This window comes from Dipodomys merriami, unplaced genomic scaffold (assembly GCF_024711535.1).
Source record: "Dipodomys merriami isolate MVZ:Mamm:240054 unplaced genomic scaffold, mDipMer1.0.p SCAF_112, whole genome shotgun sequence".
Lineage (NCBI taxonomy): Eukaryota > Metazoa > Chordata > Mammalia > Rodentia > Heteromyidae > Dipodomys > Dipodomys merriami.
In genome coordinates, this window is record NW_027202405.1 from 1,340,438 (window position 1) to 1,355,540 (window position 15,103).

At 36.3% G+C, this 15,103-nt stretch overlaps 1 protein-coding gene across 11 annotated transcripts in view; it reads right to left on the reverse strand.

Annotated features, from left to right (window-relative positions):
- Fam184a (family with sequence similarity 184 member A) overlaps nucleotides 1–15,103 on the reverse strand; it is an 89,251-nt gene that overhangs the window by 9,458 nt on the left and 64,690 nt on the right. For 9 of the 11 annotated variants that reach the window (XM_070015339.1, XM_070015332.1, XM_070015334.1 and 6 more), the window contains exons 10-14: nucleotides 12,005–12,217; nucleotides 10,357–10,510; nucleotides 7,924–8,051; nucleotides 5,952–6,136; nucleotides 5,270–5,416 (exon numbers count right to left, since the gene is read on the reverse strand). In XM_070015339.1, the coding sequence (XP_069871440.1) occupies nucleotides 5,270–5,416; nucleotides 5,952–6,136; nucleotides 7,924–8,051; nucleotides 10,357–10,510; nucleotides 12,005–12,217 (827 nt within the window). The remainder of the gene's footprint in view (nucleotides 1–5,269; nucleotides 5,417–5,951; nucleotides 6,137–7,923; nucleotides 8,052–10,356; nucleotides 10,511–12,004; nucleotides 12,218–15,103) is intronic. The other 2 variants (XM_070015338.1, XM_070015333.1) reach the window with 1 other exon arrangement.

Genomic DNA, 15,103 nt, shown 5'->3' on the forward strand with positions numbered 1-15,103 from the left:
ATGGTTTTAATGTACTAATATTACAACATCAAGTTTCCTTGTTAACTTTTTATGTTAAAATGAGTTAACAGGCATTCACATAGAGTGAAACCAAAGAAGGATATTCTTAGGAGAGGATCACAATGGTGCAATAGCTCTGTGCCTTGGATCATATAAAATATTATTTATTGAAATGAACTCCAGGAAATGGCAACAAGATTTTTTGTTTTTATTTGTTGCTGTTTATGTTTTCTTTTCCTTTTGTCTTATTTGTTTACCTGTCTTTGAGAAGGTAAGGGGGGCACAGAAATGGGACAAAGGGTGAACAAATATAGCAGTGATTCTTACTGAAAATGAACTATACAACTTGTGGGTAGGAACAAGAGGGAAAAACTGGAATAGAGTGAGGGGAGGTGTGGCTGTTCAAAAAGAAATGCACTCTTTATCTGATGCATGTAACTATAAACACTCTGTATATCACCTTTATAATAATAAATAAAAATTTAAAGTATCAAGGAAAAAATTTCAAGAATATCTGCTGATATTTTCTTAATATAAAGTTTGATGTGACAGACTTCCCTCATCTTTATAAAATTTTTTATCGATAATAATAATGCATGTGCCCCTAAATACTGTTGCTTAGCTCTCAATGCACTGATCGTAATCACTTATTTTCTATAAAATACATGAGCAGAACTAGAACTTGAAAATGCTTTTACACAATCTTATACAGTCTTTTACACAGCAGACATGACCAAATCCCCATAGGTTATATAAAAATTATTGAAGTCTGGGAAACACTTTCTTCAAAAGACCACACAATATATTCAGCCTTTTATTCAAAATAGACTCCCGTTAACAGCAATGCAAAACCTGAACAGAAAGGAAAATACATAAAACAACTCCTTTGTATTGCTGCTGGATCTTCAGCACGAGTGAATGCCCTGATTTAATTCTTCCCTCCGCACCGCCATCCCCCTGAGAATGCACAGGTCAGCACACAATTCATGAGCAGCACAGGCATATAAGGTTGTGTAAAAGACTGTATAAGATTGTGTAAAAGCGTTTTCAAGTTCTAGTTCTGCTCATGTATTTTATAGAAAATAAGTGATTACGATCAGTGCATTGAGAGCTAAGCAACAGTATTTAGGGGCACATGCATTATTATTATCGATAATAAATTTTATAAAGATGAGGGAAGTCTGTCACATCAAACTTTATTGTATGAAGTAAAGGAAATGGAGATATGAAACATTTTAATGTTTAGCTTCTTTTCCAATTGATTCTGAGCTCATATTCTGATTGTGATAACAGGGCTGCTCGCTCTTCCTTCCTTCCTTCCTTCCTTCCTTCCTTCCTTCCTTCCTTCCTTCCTTTCTCTCTCTCTCTCTCTCTCTCTCTCTCTCTCTCTCTCTCTCTCTCTCTCTCTCTCTCTCTCTCTCTCTCTCTCTCTCTCTCTCTCTCTCTCTCTCTCTTTCTTTTTGTCGGTCATAGGGCTTGAACTCTGGGCCTGAGCGCTGTCCCTCAGCTCTTCAGCTCAAGGCTAGTGCTCTACCACTTGAGCTACAACACCACTTCCAGTTTTCTGGTGGTTTTTTATTGAAGATAAGAGTCTCATGGACTTTCCTGCCCAGGCTGGTTTTGAACCGTGATCCTCAGATCTCAGTCTCCTGAGTAGCTAGCATTACAGGCGTGAGCCACTGGCGCCTGGCTCAGGGTTGCTATTTCATTACTTCACACAAGGTTTATGCAAATGAACCAAAGAACAAAATAAGAGTCAAACAATGCCAGGCACTAGTGGCTCACACTTTTAATCCTAGCTACTTAGGAGGCTGAGACATGAGTATCCTGGTTTGAAGCCATCCCAGGAAGGCAAGTCCATGAAATTCTTATCTCCAATTAACCAAGAGAAAACCAGAAGTAGAGCTGTGGCTCAAAAAGTTAAAGGACAGCGTCCAGGCCCTGAATTCAAGTCCTACAACCACCACCACCAACAACAAAAGTTCAAACAGTAATAATAACAAAATCATGTGGGATACTATAAGATAAAAGGAGTTAAAACTGATCTAGGTGTGAAGGAGTGCTTCATTTTAGTTAGGATTACTGACCTATTTAATGTCCAAGTACAGAATCACCATTCTTTCATGAAGAAATTATCTTTTTGTCCTACTACAGAGGCAAGTTAGTATGAAGTAAACCTGAAACACCAATATTAATCTCTGAACCATTTTGCATAGCAAACTTCTGTCATGACCTCAAGTTCTAGAGAATGTTTTTGTTCAGCTTAATCTTAACCTACAGAAATAAAAGTGACTAGCCCATTCCCTCATTTGCTTTAAAATGAATAAAACACATGAGTTTTTGCAACTAGATATAAGCATCTTACTAAAATACCATACTGAAGGGAAGTTTTAAATATAACACTCTGAAAATCTAAGAGGATTTTAATATGTTGAACTAGAGAACAGAATTTCAATATGTGTTTCAAAAGAGATGGTAAAATCTTACAGCCTTTGCCACAATACCTGGAAATTTGTTACTGTCCCACCTCTTGAAGCCCCATGAGAAGGAGAGAGAGGGGAAAGAGGGGGAGGAGCAGCAGCAGCTGCAGCAGCAATAACTCAGACATGTCCCTCAGCACCACAAGCTGGAAAGGACTTGCTCTGCCTACCAGCACTGCAGAAATCCCAGCCACTCATCAGATCCAAGCAGGCTTTTTTAAGGATACAGATAGATATATCCCATTGCTGCTTTCCCACATGGCAGCCTCTAGTCTATATGAGGCCATTTGCATTTAAATTCATTAAAATAAAATTTAAAATTCATTTCCTCAGTCACACCAGCTACATTAGCCATTTGTGGCTACCAGCTACTGTACTGAACTAAGCAGACAGAAAATCTATTGGGCAGAACACCAGTTGAGAGCAAATTCATGTGTGATTATTTTTAACTAAAAAAGTAAATACCTAAAGCTAAGGGAAATTATATAGTGACAGCAGGTTTCTGGTGAAAAAAATATGTGGTTGATTAACATACACCTGCAGTGTAGTTTAAGATAAATACCAGGTCTAGAAAAGCAGATAAAATATTTCACGTCTCAGAAATACTAATTCTTCAATAATTAACATGTAATAACATAGAAAACTGAATTGTTGGTTACCATCTATTGAAAATTCATAATGTACAAAACCATAAAAAGAAGAAAGCACAAAAGATACAACCTTTACTGTTCGTAAATTAATGTTCCTGAGGACACAGGACAAACAGACAGAGGTTGCTCTTTGTGTGAGTTTGTTCTTTCAGAGTATGAAGAGGGAGGCCAAGATTTCAGGGTCTACCCAATGAGGGTTGAGGCTGTGAGAAGTGGGAGCTTAGAGACTGAGGATTTTTGTTTCGTGTCTGCAAAGAAAATGAAGCTATCTTGAAGAATTTGTACAAGGCAAATACCTGAGTCCATACTGGCTCTAATAACAACAAAAGCCAAAGTCATTATGATTGGGAAATAAACAGTAAGTTTCTTCACCATTTGAAGGACAGTTTCACAAAGGAGTTAGTTTTGCGAATGGGAATCCTCATAATTAATAATATATTCACTGAATACCACTGATATGAAAATCCATAAAAAAAACAACCAGCTTATCTCAAAGGAAACTCAAAGGGAATGCCAACTAGAGGGTCAACTTTGTTTCTGTGTGTGTATGTGTGTGTTTGCATCTGTGTATGCAGAACTATTTACTGAGACAAGACTAAACTGCTAGGGTGACATAGGATACAATGACTTCTATGTTTGAAGAAGGTAATTAGATATCAATAACCTAGGAAGCAGAAGATGGTTCACTGAAGTTAAGGGACTTTGACACCCAGGGTCATGAGATTAGACACAAACTGCGATCTTATTGAAGTATGTGGATAATTAATTGGAAGAGGAGATATTAAAGGTGAATGCACCATTAGCCACAGGTTAGATTAATTCTAAGATAATCTAAGTTGGATCAGGTTTAAGTCACAAAAATAGATTAAATACAGTTTGACTGAACTATTAACAGTTTATAAGTACCCAGGAAAGAGAAGGCTGTTAATTGTTGTAAAGCATATTCAGTAATTTTCTTTTTGTTTTAACAATATTGGAGTTACTACATAAGAATAGTAACTTTATGTGTACTGATTTGGGTAAGTTTTTTTCTTTTGGTGGTGATAATGAGGTTTGAACTTACAACCTTATACTGGCAAGGCAGGCATTCTTCCACTTAAACCATGACTTTATCCATTTTTGTTTTAGTGATCAAATAGGGTCTTACTTTTGCCTGGGGAAGCCTCAGATAATTCTCCTACATAGTTGGAATTATAGATGTGAGCCCACATGCCAAGCTTGTTCTGTGAGATACAATCTTGCTGTCTTGCCTGGTCTAGCTTCTAACTTGCTATCTCTGTCTGAGTAGATGCAATAATAGGGGTAAAGTATTATGCCTGGCTCATCATGGATTTTTCTTTTTAAATCTTGACAGAATTAAAGGATTATAGAAATTCAATGTACCTTAGGTATATGAAATCTTTGTTTCCCATACCCCCAGTACTACTTAATCTTACTCCCTAAAGAGAACTACTAATGTTAAACACTGTTTGTTTTTTAGACAATCTTGATATGTTTGTAAAATACATGTTATTAGTGTATGCAGAGGATTATAACATTTCTATTGCTCATAATATACTCTTTTTACTTAACATTTGGACACATTTTGAGTTGTTCCTATGGCAGGAGTAAACCACCAGGGACATTTCTTTCTTTCTTTCTTTCTTTTTTTTTTGGTCGGTCATGGGGCTTGAACTCTGGGCCTGGGCGCTGTCCCTTAGCTCTTCAGCTCAAGGCGAGTGCTCTACCACTTGAGCTACAGCGCCACTTCCGATTTTCTAGTGGTTTATTGGAGATAGGAGTCTCACAGTCTTTCCTGCCCAGGCTGGCTTTGAAGCATGATCCTCAGATCTCAGCCTCCTGAGTAGCTAGGATTACAGGCATGAGCCACCAGCGCCCGGCTCACCAGGGACATTTCTTTAAGGTCAGAATTATCTTAGTGGACATGCAGCAGAAGCTGATGAGACATAATGAGTCAAATGCCTCACCCTAATTAAAGGACATATCACACTGCAATTATCATCCACAATACAGCACTTATGTTTGCTTTCTTAAGTATCATTTTTATTAGACTCCAAACAGCAGTTTATCTGGGCTTAGACACAGTGCTCCTCAGTTTATTATCCAAATATAAATTTTCTTTAACATAATATGACTTACGACACTTGTAAGGCAGCATTTATTTCCTTGAGTAGCTCATTAGTCTTATTAAAATCTGCTCGCATGATATTTTTCTCTCTGAGGTGGTCTGCTGTCAAGTCATCCAGTTCTTTTTCAAGTTTCTTGTTTAAATCTTGTTCATGCAACCTGTTTAATTTATTTTTAGTTAAGAAAATGTTATTCTGAAGTCAAGCTTTCAAAACTTTTTATAGTTTATCAAGATTTGAAATGATTCTCTTTGGGTATAATATATGGAAAATTAATGTAAAGAACCTAAATTAAGCTACATACTTTGCTATAACTTTCTAGCTTGCGTTAAAGTTGTCTCCTTTAATGCTTTTCTAACATTTAAATAAGATTTTAGTTAATCATGTACAATTTCCCAAGTTAATGTTACACACACACACACATACACACACACACACACACACACACACACACACACACACACACTTTCACATGCATGCATGCACACGTGCCATCCAAAACTGTCATCATGCAACTTTTCCCCTCTGCTATGGATTATAACACAGTCATCAAGTAGAGTACATTGGTTTTCAGCCTGTAGTAGAATGCAGTCTAGAAACAAAGCACCAGGAATACATTGCTAAATAGCATGGCAGCAGTTGTTTAGGAAATGCTGCCCATCCCACCTCCCCCACTCCTGTCATTCTTGGCATACCTCATCTGCTGGTTAGATTCACTTCGTATTCTCAGGATTTCCTTCCCCTTAAATTCCAGTTCTTTGGTTAGGGCATTGATGTTGTCATGAAGGTGCTGTACCTCCTTATCCAAGTCAGAGATATGATGTTCTCGGTGCCTTAACTCTTCCTGCAGATCTGTGATTCTACACAGGTGCTCCTTACTCTAAAAAGATAAATCATTCTGAAACATTTTCTACACATTTACTTTCTGTGTAAAGAAATGGCATACTTGAATGTCAAATATAATCATTTTCATGTTGCCTTACAAACAGCCCCTTCGGTTTCCATATCTCTAAGGAGTATTGATACAGAGATAGTTTTAATCACTTCAGGACTACAAGGAACCCCAAGAATCATAAAAGCACATCTCCTCCATTTTATAATGAGACAAACAATATCTATAAGCTGATTTGTTCCAAGGTTTATAAGTAATGGCAGAACTAATATTATAACACGGGCCTCTTGGTTATACATGTTCTTGTAGTAAAATGTTAGCAATACAGTCTTAATCTAAAAAGGATCTGCCTCTGGCGGCTCTCCCCTCCCCCCCCCCCCCATCCCAGAGCTTAGTAAGCAGTTTCTGCCAGCTCAGTGGTGTCCCAGCAATTATCTAATAAATTACCTTCCCTCCATTTTCCTAACAGTCATTGTTTCCTACAAGCTTTATGTTTTTGTTTTGTTTTGATTTTTTGTTTTTTTTTGATTTTTTGCTTGTCTTTTTTTGTTTTGTTTTGTTATTTTCCAGTCCTGGGGCGCGAACTCAGGGCCTGGATACTGTCCCTGAACTTCTCTTGCTCAAGGTTAGCACTCTACCATTTGAGCCTCAGCACCATTTCCAGCTTTTTTTGATACTGGTACTGAGGAATCGAACCTATGGCTTCATGCATGCTAGGCAAGCGTTCTACCACTAAGCCACATTCCCAGTCCCCTGCAGTTAGTTAATATTGGTGAATTTCTGTGCAGGCCTTCATGGAAGAGAACAACCCTTCACAGCTGTGAGGTGCCTCATTTAAAGCCTTTTGGTGTTGAAAAAAGAACATTTGGGCTGACTAATCATTCAGCTTAGGTGAAGATTAACAAAGCAGAAGTCTGAAGCCTAATAAACTAATGTCTAAAACTTCATCCTTCCAGACATAACTACACTTAAAATCACTAAATATCTAATTAAAGGAAAGTACACTGGGCTAAAGATTGAAATTTAAGAAGTATAAATAGTAGCTGTGCTAGAATGCTATGGAAACGTAAGGTATCTTTGTTCTTCTTGACAACTTACTCCTTCTGTAGCTGTGCCATCTGCTATGACTGCTGGTTTAAAGTCAAATTGAAAATGTACTCTTAGGGTTGCACTAGATACATTTGACCCCTATAGCTACTGAACACCATGGTAGAGGGCTCCGAAGCATCATCATGGATAGTTCTATTAGACTGTAACATCCTTATTCTTCATATCAGTTATATATGTATTTTTGTGTGTGTCAGTAGTGGGGATCGAACTCAGGGTCTCATACTCTTGCTTATTTTTTTCTACTCAAAGCTAGCTCTACCCCTTGAGCTACTCCTCTACTTCTTCCTCTTTTTGCTGATTGAATTTGAATACCAGTCTCATGGACTTCATTGCTTCAAACCATGATCCTCAAATCTTATCCTCCCAAGTATCTAGAATTACAGGTGTGAGCCACCAGCAACTGGCTAGTGTTAGTTACATTTCATTGTTCATTTGCCCAGTTGGCCAATATAATTCAATATTCCATCAGAGGATGATAAAAATAAAATGCAATTTATGTCTACTAATGTAAAATTACTTTTACTTGTCCCTGAAAAAACAGAAATATATAATAAATATAAATAATAGCTTGTAAAAAGAGTAGCTATTAGAATATGATTTTCAGAAAACTGTGAGCATCCTGGCTACTTATAGTCAGGGATTATCAAAGAGCAGAATATTCTTACCTGTCTTCTGCTGATATCTATGCTTCTTTCCAACTCCATCTTAGCAGCTGCCAGTTCTTGATGATGATTATGCCGTAACAAATCAATTGAAGCTGCATGTTGATGGTTGAGTTCTGAGCGTAAAGAAGCTTAAATGCAAAGGAAAAAAACATTAGGAAATTCAAAAACATTATCAATACTTTAGACAAAGTGGTAATATACAGAATATTATAGACAACTTTAAATATGGTTACTATGTGAGGAAACTGTGTCATTCTTACAACAGAGATGCAAAATGATATGGCCATTCTGGAAAAGTTTGGCAGTTTAAAAAAAAAACAATGAGATGTACAAGATGTTATGTTGAAAACGAACTTTACAATTTTGGCTGGGGGTGTGTGGGAGGGGGAGGGGTGGGGGGGAGATGGGAAAGGATGGGAAGGGGAAACAAAGGAGGAGGCAACAATGCTTGATAAGAAATGTACTCACTACCTTGCTCATGTAATTGTAACCCCTCTGTTTGGTATTTTCACAAAAAAAAAAAAAAAAACCAAACACAACTACCGTATTACCAAGCAACTGCTCTCCTGGGCTTTCATCCCAAAGAAGTAAAAGCTTATGTTTACACAAAACGTACTAAGAATGTTTGAACTCATGAAAGTAATAGCTAAACTGAAACCCCAGATGACCTGGGGTGATGGACAATAAACTGCTGAAACCATGGAACAGTACTTGGCAATAAAAAGGAACAAATATTGAAACACACATGAAGAGTAAAAAAGCCAGTTAGTAAGGTTAGATACTGTATGACTCCATTTAACAATTGTCAGGAAAAAAGTGAAAAGCCAGTTAGTAAGGTTAGATACTGTATGACTCCATTTAACAATTGCCAGGAGTTCCAGGCAGACAGGAGAGGGGTTAATGTGGCCATGAAAGGACACAGGGATCATCATGGCAATAAAAGCATTATCTTCTCAGTGTCCGTGTCAATATGCTGGTTGTGACACTGTATAGCAGCTTACAATGCTGCCATTGGGAAAACTGGGGAAAGGCAACTGGGGGTCTCCCTGCATTATTTTTTAAAACCACGTGTAAACCTACAATGATCTCAAAACAAAGTTTTTAAAAGAATCTTTCATCAACAAAAGGGTATTTTCTCTATTTCTTCTTTTTTTTCCTTTTTTTGGTGTGGTATCAGAGATTGCAGCCCACCTCGCTTGTTAGGCAAGCACACTGCCACTTCACCAACTATGGCTCCAGTTTAACCATAAGGCTTTTACATCATACTCTAATGCACGAAACAGCAATGGTTCCATGTTCTCTGCTCTTTTCCTCACATAGCGGTGGAAATGTTCCCTTTGGCAACCATTCTATAAAGGCCACCTCTACTGTGACTGTCATCCCTGTACAAAGACAGCAGTAATTCACTTTTAATTCCATTTTCTTAGAAGTCGCTAAGGTATAATTTTTATAAATTTTTGATAAATATTCACCCTTAACATGATTTGCTTGCTAGCTACCATAGTACCTTTTCTATGGCGAAAAGAAGAGAGCTATCAGACTAGGCCTAGAACTCCTGGTGGCCAAAGCAAAGACCAACAGGGTGAAATGGCTTTTCCTTTCAGGCCCAAATATTTCACACTTTGTTCCTAAATCCTACCTGGAAAGAATGTGTACTACAACATGACAAACATGAGCTAAAAATATTAAGAAAATCTCTCCATCCATCTCCATCCAGATAACCAACAAAATGCTGGCCTGAATGTGTGGTTCAGGAGCAAGAAAGCCAAATGAAAGCTTGAGATGCTAACTTTAAGCCCTGGTACCAGTACACCCTCAAAATATATTAGGAGAATTTTGAATAAACCAGACAGAAAGAAAATACGGTAGAAGGTAGGAATACAATAATTATTCAATTATGTTACCAAACAAAATCAAAAGCAGATCTTTAAATATATAGCTAGTTTTTCTTCAGAATTTATCACCTTATAAAATGGATCATCTCCTAGGTTAAAAAAAAACAACAACAAACATGTAAAATATACTTAAAGGATAGACCGAATCATAAGTTTTGTCACGAAAACAAAATCCTGAAGTGGAAAAGCCAACATGACCATGCAATCTGAAGAGATGAGTCCCACATGGCTTCATGTGGTCCACTGGACTGGACCCTGGCGTCTCAGATAGTCTGAATGTTCTCACAATGTTTAGTACCATGAGGACAGATGGGAGCACCAGGGGCTGTTTCTTTCACAGCCAGAAGGCAGAAAAGGCTGAGGGGACTCTGCAATCTACCCACTCTATTCCTCCTTCTAGTAGCTCTGAATAAAATCTCCAACACATTTTAATATTCACCTTGAATGCTTCAAAAGATAAAGATAAAAGCTTATGATTTCATATTGAATTTTAAGATATACAAATATATTTGACATAAATATAATCTTTCACAAATACCAAGCATAGCCTTTCCTTCATCTTCTAATTCAAACCGAAGAGTCTGGAGTTCCTGTTCCATTTCTACCCGGAAGCCCTCCATTGACTCGCGGTGTGCATCTTTTAGTGACTGAAGTTCTGCAGAATGTTTTTGTTGTAAGTGATTTTCAAGAGCCTTGATAGGAGAATCAATTCAAAGACAAGAAAAAATACAAACAAAATAGAACAAAATAAGTTACCAAATAAGTTACCAAAATAAGTTACCAAAACTCAGTTATCAGTTATTAAGAACAAGGTTTTTTAGTTCATTTTTAAGAAAGTTAGATGCATCATTAGAAAATAAATTATTAGGGACAATACAGAAGAATGAATCATCAGGACATCAGTGTGACTCAGATATTTTGATGAATTGGAAACACAGCATTAGCTGCCTTCAAATAAAATTGTTTTCTAAGCTGCTAAAGGGGTATAAACTACCTAAAACTAATAAATAATTCCTTGTGTGCAAGGCTTAAACTTAGGAATGAGGAGGAGAAAGGTATTACAAAGGCAAGATCTTTTTTGTTTTTTAATTAGTACTTATTAATAGTACGAAAGAACTTCACTGTGATAATTCCATGGATGTATGCATAGTACTTTGAACACGTTTACCACCTCTGTTATGTCCCTATGTCCCTTCTTTTCTTCCCTCTGTTCAAACAGCATTTGGTAGACTTCATTATGTTGTCTCCACAAGATTTCCACCTTGCTTGGAGAAGTACACTGAGGGCTTTTATAACTCTAACCTTGTTGAATATTTTGAGGCTATTTCCAGCAGTTATTTTTTGCTTCTGAATTTGCTTCTGAAATTCTCACAAATTCAGAGTAGGTAGCTGGAAAAGCAAACTAAAGGCTTTGATGAGATTAGCATTAAAAATTTAGCCAGAGAGAAGAGATTCCTTGTGCCAAGGACTAAGATAAAAATATATGGCCACAGGGGGAAGAAGGGAACATGGTGATCAGGATACTCCAAGTTCAGATTCTAAACTGTGAGAGATCATTTTTGTTTTTCAATGTTTGTTTCACTTTTACTATAATTCATAAAATCAAACTTTGCTGAGACAAATAGACACCATACTGTACCTATGAATGCATTTCTTTAGTCATTTTCCCAAAATGCTATTTCAAAAAATTAGTATTTAACTATTTATGCTCACTATTTTAAGTGTTTTTTTTTCTGTATAATGAGAATAAAGTATGTGAGGGTAAGAATTAGGATGAAAAGATATATCTCTTAGATAAATATCTCCTTTGTGGACTCAGAATGAAAAAAAATTAAAAATTTCATGTAAGACCGTCATAAGAACAATAATATTAAAGGTTCAGAATGGCTATAGCTCAGAATGGTTGTGTTAAAAGATTAAACTGAAATTATTTCATCACTGTTACCTACCTAACAACCAGAGAGTATATTGATCTTGGTATTATTATTAGAAACAAATAAAATGTTGACCCTCGGTTAATTTGTATACTGTATACAATAATTGCATATGTTTAATCACTGTGTCTACCTACAGGGAGTCACATCCTAAAAAACATATTTAAATAAAACATGTTTTGGAGCAATAAAAAATTCTTAGGAATCTGAAGGTTAATTGTGACTAGGCTCGCGAAGTAAATGTGAACTCACTCTTTGCTCTTTTTCTTTTTCTTCTTCCATGGTCTGAAATGCGAGGATGTGTGCTTCTTTTAATGATTTCTGTCTTTGTTGGTGTTGCTCCTCTAACTCTTCCAGCTCTTGGGTAAGCCGCTGTCGTTCTTGTGTGAACTGGGCCTGCAGCTGCTGCAAAGAAGTCTGCGACTGGGAAAGCTGCATCTCCAGATTCTGTTTCAGCAAGGAAATCTACACCACAGAACGGTCCACAAGGAAGAGGAAACACAAGGCAGGGTCACAAATTGCCAATCAAAGGGGGAAAAGCATTTCTAGGATATTTTATAAAATAGTCACCTAAAGATTTCCACTTAAATTGTTTTACAATAAAAATCTAAAATTGAGATATCACCATTCTTAATTCTATTTTCAATAGTTGCCTTGAAAATAGTTTAGTGTTATCTATAAACGCAGGTATCTGCACCCTCCATTAGAAATTCTATGTAAATGTTGCAATAGAAAAAAATCATGATATGAAATAAAAACAGAAGACAACATATTTATAGGGTTGTGGTTACTTGGAGGAGATAAAGTTAAAACTGCTAATTCGTGAAGACTATGGGTTCTGAGTTAAAAAACAACAACAACACAACAACCTTGCTCTGGCACTGTAATGTAAACATCAATTCTTGGAAGTGGCGCTGTAGCTCAAGTGGTAGAGCACTCGCCTTGAGCTGAAGAGCTGAGGGACAGCGCCCAGGCCCAGAGTTCAAGCCCCACGACCGACAAAAAAAAAAAAAAAAATCAATTCTTCACGTTATAGGGAAAATTAGGTGTGTTACTATGTACACTCCTGTAGAACGGGCTCCTACCCCTACCACATACAATAAGCATTTGGTAAATGATGCATATTTGAAAATAAAAGACTTACTCTTTGAAAGATTTGTCAGTTTAAAACTTGGAATCCTTCTATAACAAATTTGGTCTAAATGTTCATTTTTGTATTTTGAAACTTTTCAATGTTGACTTAGTTCAATGTGTCTTCCTTGGAAGACTCCTCTCTCTCCCCGGGCCTATGCTTCCTCAGCTTGCTTCTTTGGCTAGTACTCCACCACTTGAGCCATACCTCCAGCCTAGAATTTTGCTGCTTAGGTTGTCATTTATTTATTTAGCTATTTTGGAATCTCATAGTGTTTTCTGGCCAGGCTGTCTTCAAACCAGTATCCTCCAACCTCAGCCTCCTCAGTAGCTAGGATTATAGACATGAATCACTGTGCCCAGTTGAACTTGATAAACTTATAAGCTTTTTAAAAATCATAAACATCTTCCAAACTTCCTGTTACTACCTTATGATAATATATAAGATAGTTTGCTTTCCCTATATAAAATTTACTTATCAGTCCTTTCAAAGCATACAACATCAGTTTAGTATATCTTTCTAGATAATTTAATATAATTAAAATGAAATCTTTATCAAGAATAAAAAGCACATGTAGACATATTTTATACATGTTTATATATCCTATTGATTAATTCATTTAATTTGATCTATATATAGACTCATATAATCTCAAAATTATATGACTATATTAAATGACTACATAACTCAATCAGACTCTAAAACAAATCAGAAGAGGGAAAAGCCAATAAAAATTTTAAATAAGATGCATAAGCAAATTAAGATACAAATGAAGCAGTTCCTGTAGCCAACAAAGCCAATGAAAGAGGAAACTTGTGAGTTTTTGTACATGGGAAAGATTTTCTTTTGATTGATGGCTATCTTCCATGTCTCACAAAGAAAATATGTTGGAAAGTAAGAGAATGAGTAGAGAACCATCAGACATGTAAAGCAAGAAAAGGGGAAAACAAGAAAGGTGAAAAACAAGTGCTCATTCCTTTAAAACCTTAAGAAGCAGCCACAGACTGCAGTGATCTAGACTCTAGCTCAGTTGTATGGAACAGTTTTGGTCAGTCACTAAACCAGGATTAATTGTAAAGGTTGGCTCATGCCTTTTTTTCTCCCACATCTTTTATGAACACTACTTAATTGGACCAGGTTTCATACTGATATGTCCATATATGCACACAGCATACCTTAATCAGATTCACACACTGGCTCATACCTTTATATAATAGTCAAACATTAGTGAGAAATCAAATAGCTGACATAAATTTTCAGTAAGCTATAATGTAGTTACAAAGAAGTGACTCTCTACCTATTGACATGTTACAAATTCTACTTATGGATTTTTACATAAACTCACGGATTTAGGGATAAGGAGAAAAATGCTGACTCCAGATAATACAAAACTCCTTATAAAAGTCTACATGGTGGCAGAACCCATGATACACAGGCCAAAATCAGCCCTGCAGATGTGGAAATTACATGAAAAAGCCACAGCCACAGCAAAGGCCACACTTGTGGAATAAGAATTATACAATATCACTGCTCACCATCTTATACAATGACAATTTGAATGAAATGAGTATCAAGCACAGCCCAGAAAAAAATTGTCATGAAAGGGTAATAGGCAACAAAATATTCGGAAGACTGATGTATAGTTGAGAGCCATTCTCTTTCTAGAAATTTAATGACTAATATTCTCAAAATTATTTCTTGGCAGCCAACAAAGTGGGGGCTAAAATCTACCCAGCATGCTCTCCTCCAGCCTATCTACCCTGATATCAACATGTATCTACCCACAGAGATTTCTGTGTTACCTATTTTAAAACTTTACAATCTATTGCCCACTGTGTTAGACCACAGTTGTGTCAGGTTGTGTAAATTTGATTATAAGTTGATTTTCACTTTAATTATTTAAGGATAAAATTCTAAGGAATTATAACATTAAGTTTCTAAAGTACCACAAAAATATAATAAGTATACATTTCAAATTTACAGTTCAATTTCTCCATCTTTAATAAAATATACTTAAAAATTTTTACATTGTAATATACTTTACCTTAAAGTACTCCAAAATAGTGTTTTCCAACTTAGGATGTTGTAGAAAGGTATCATGCAACTGAGTGCACAAATATATTTATTTCAAAGTTACTTTTAACTTTGAAAACACACCAAAACAATATAAAAGCTATCTACAGTCTCCAGATTCATGCTCAAGTACAGGGTAAATTATA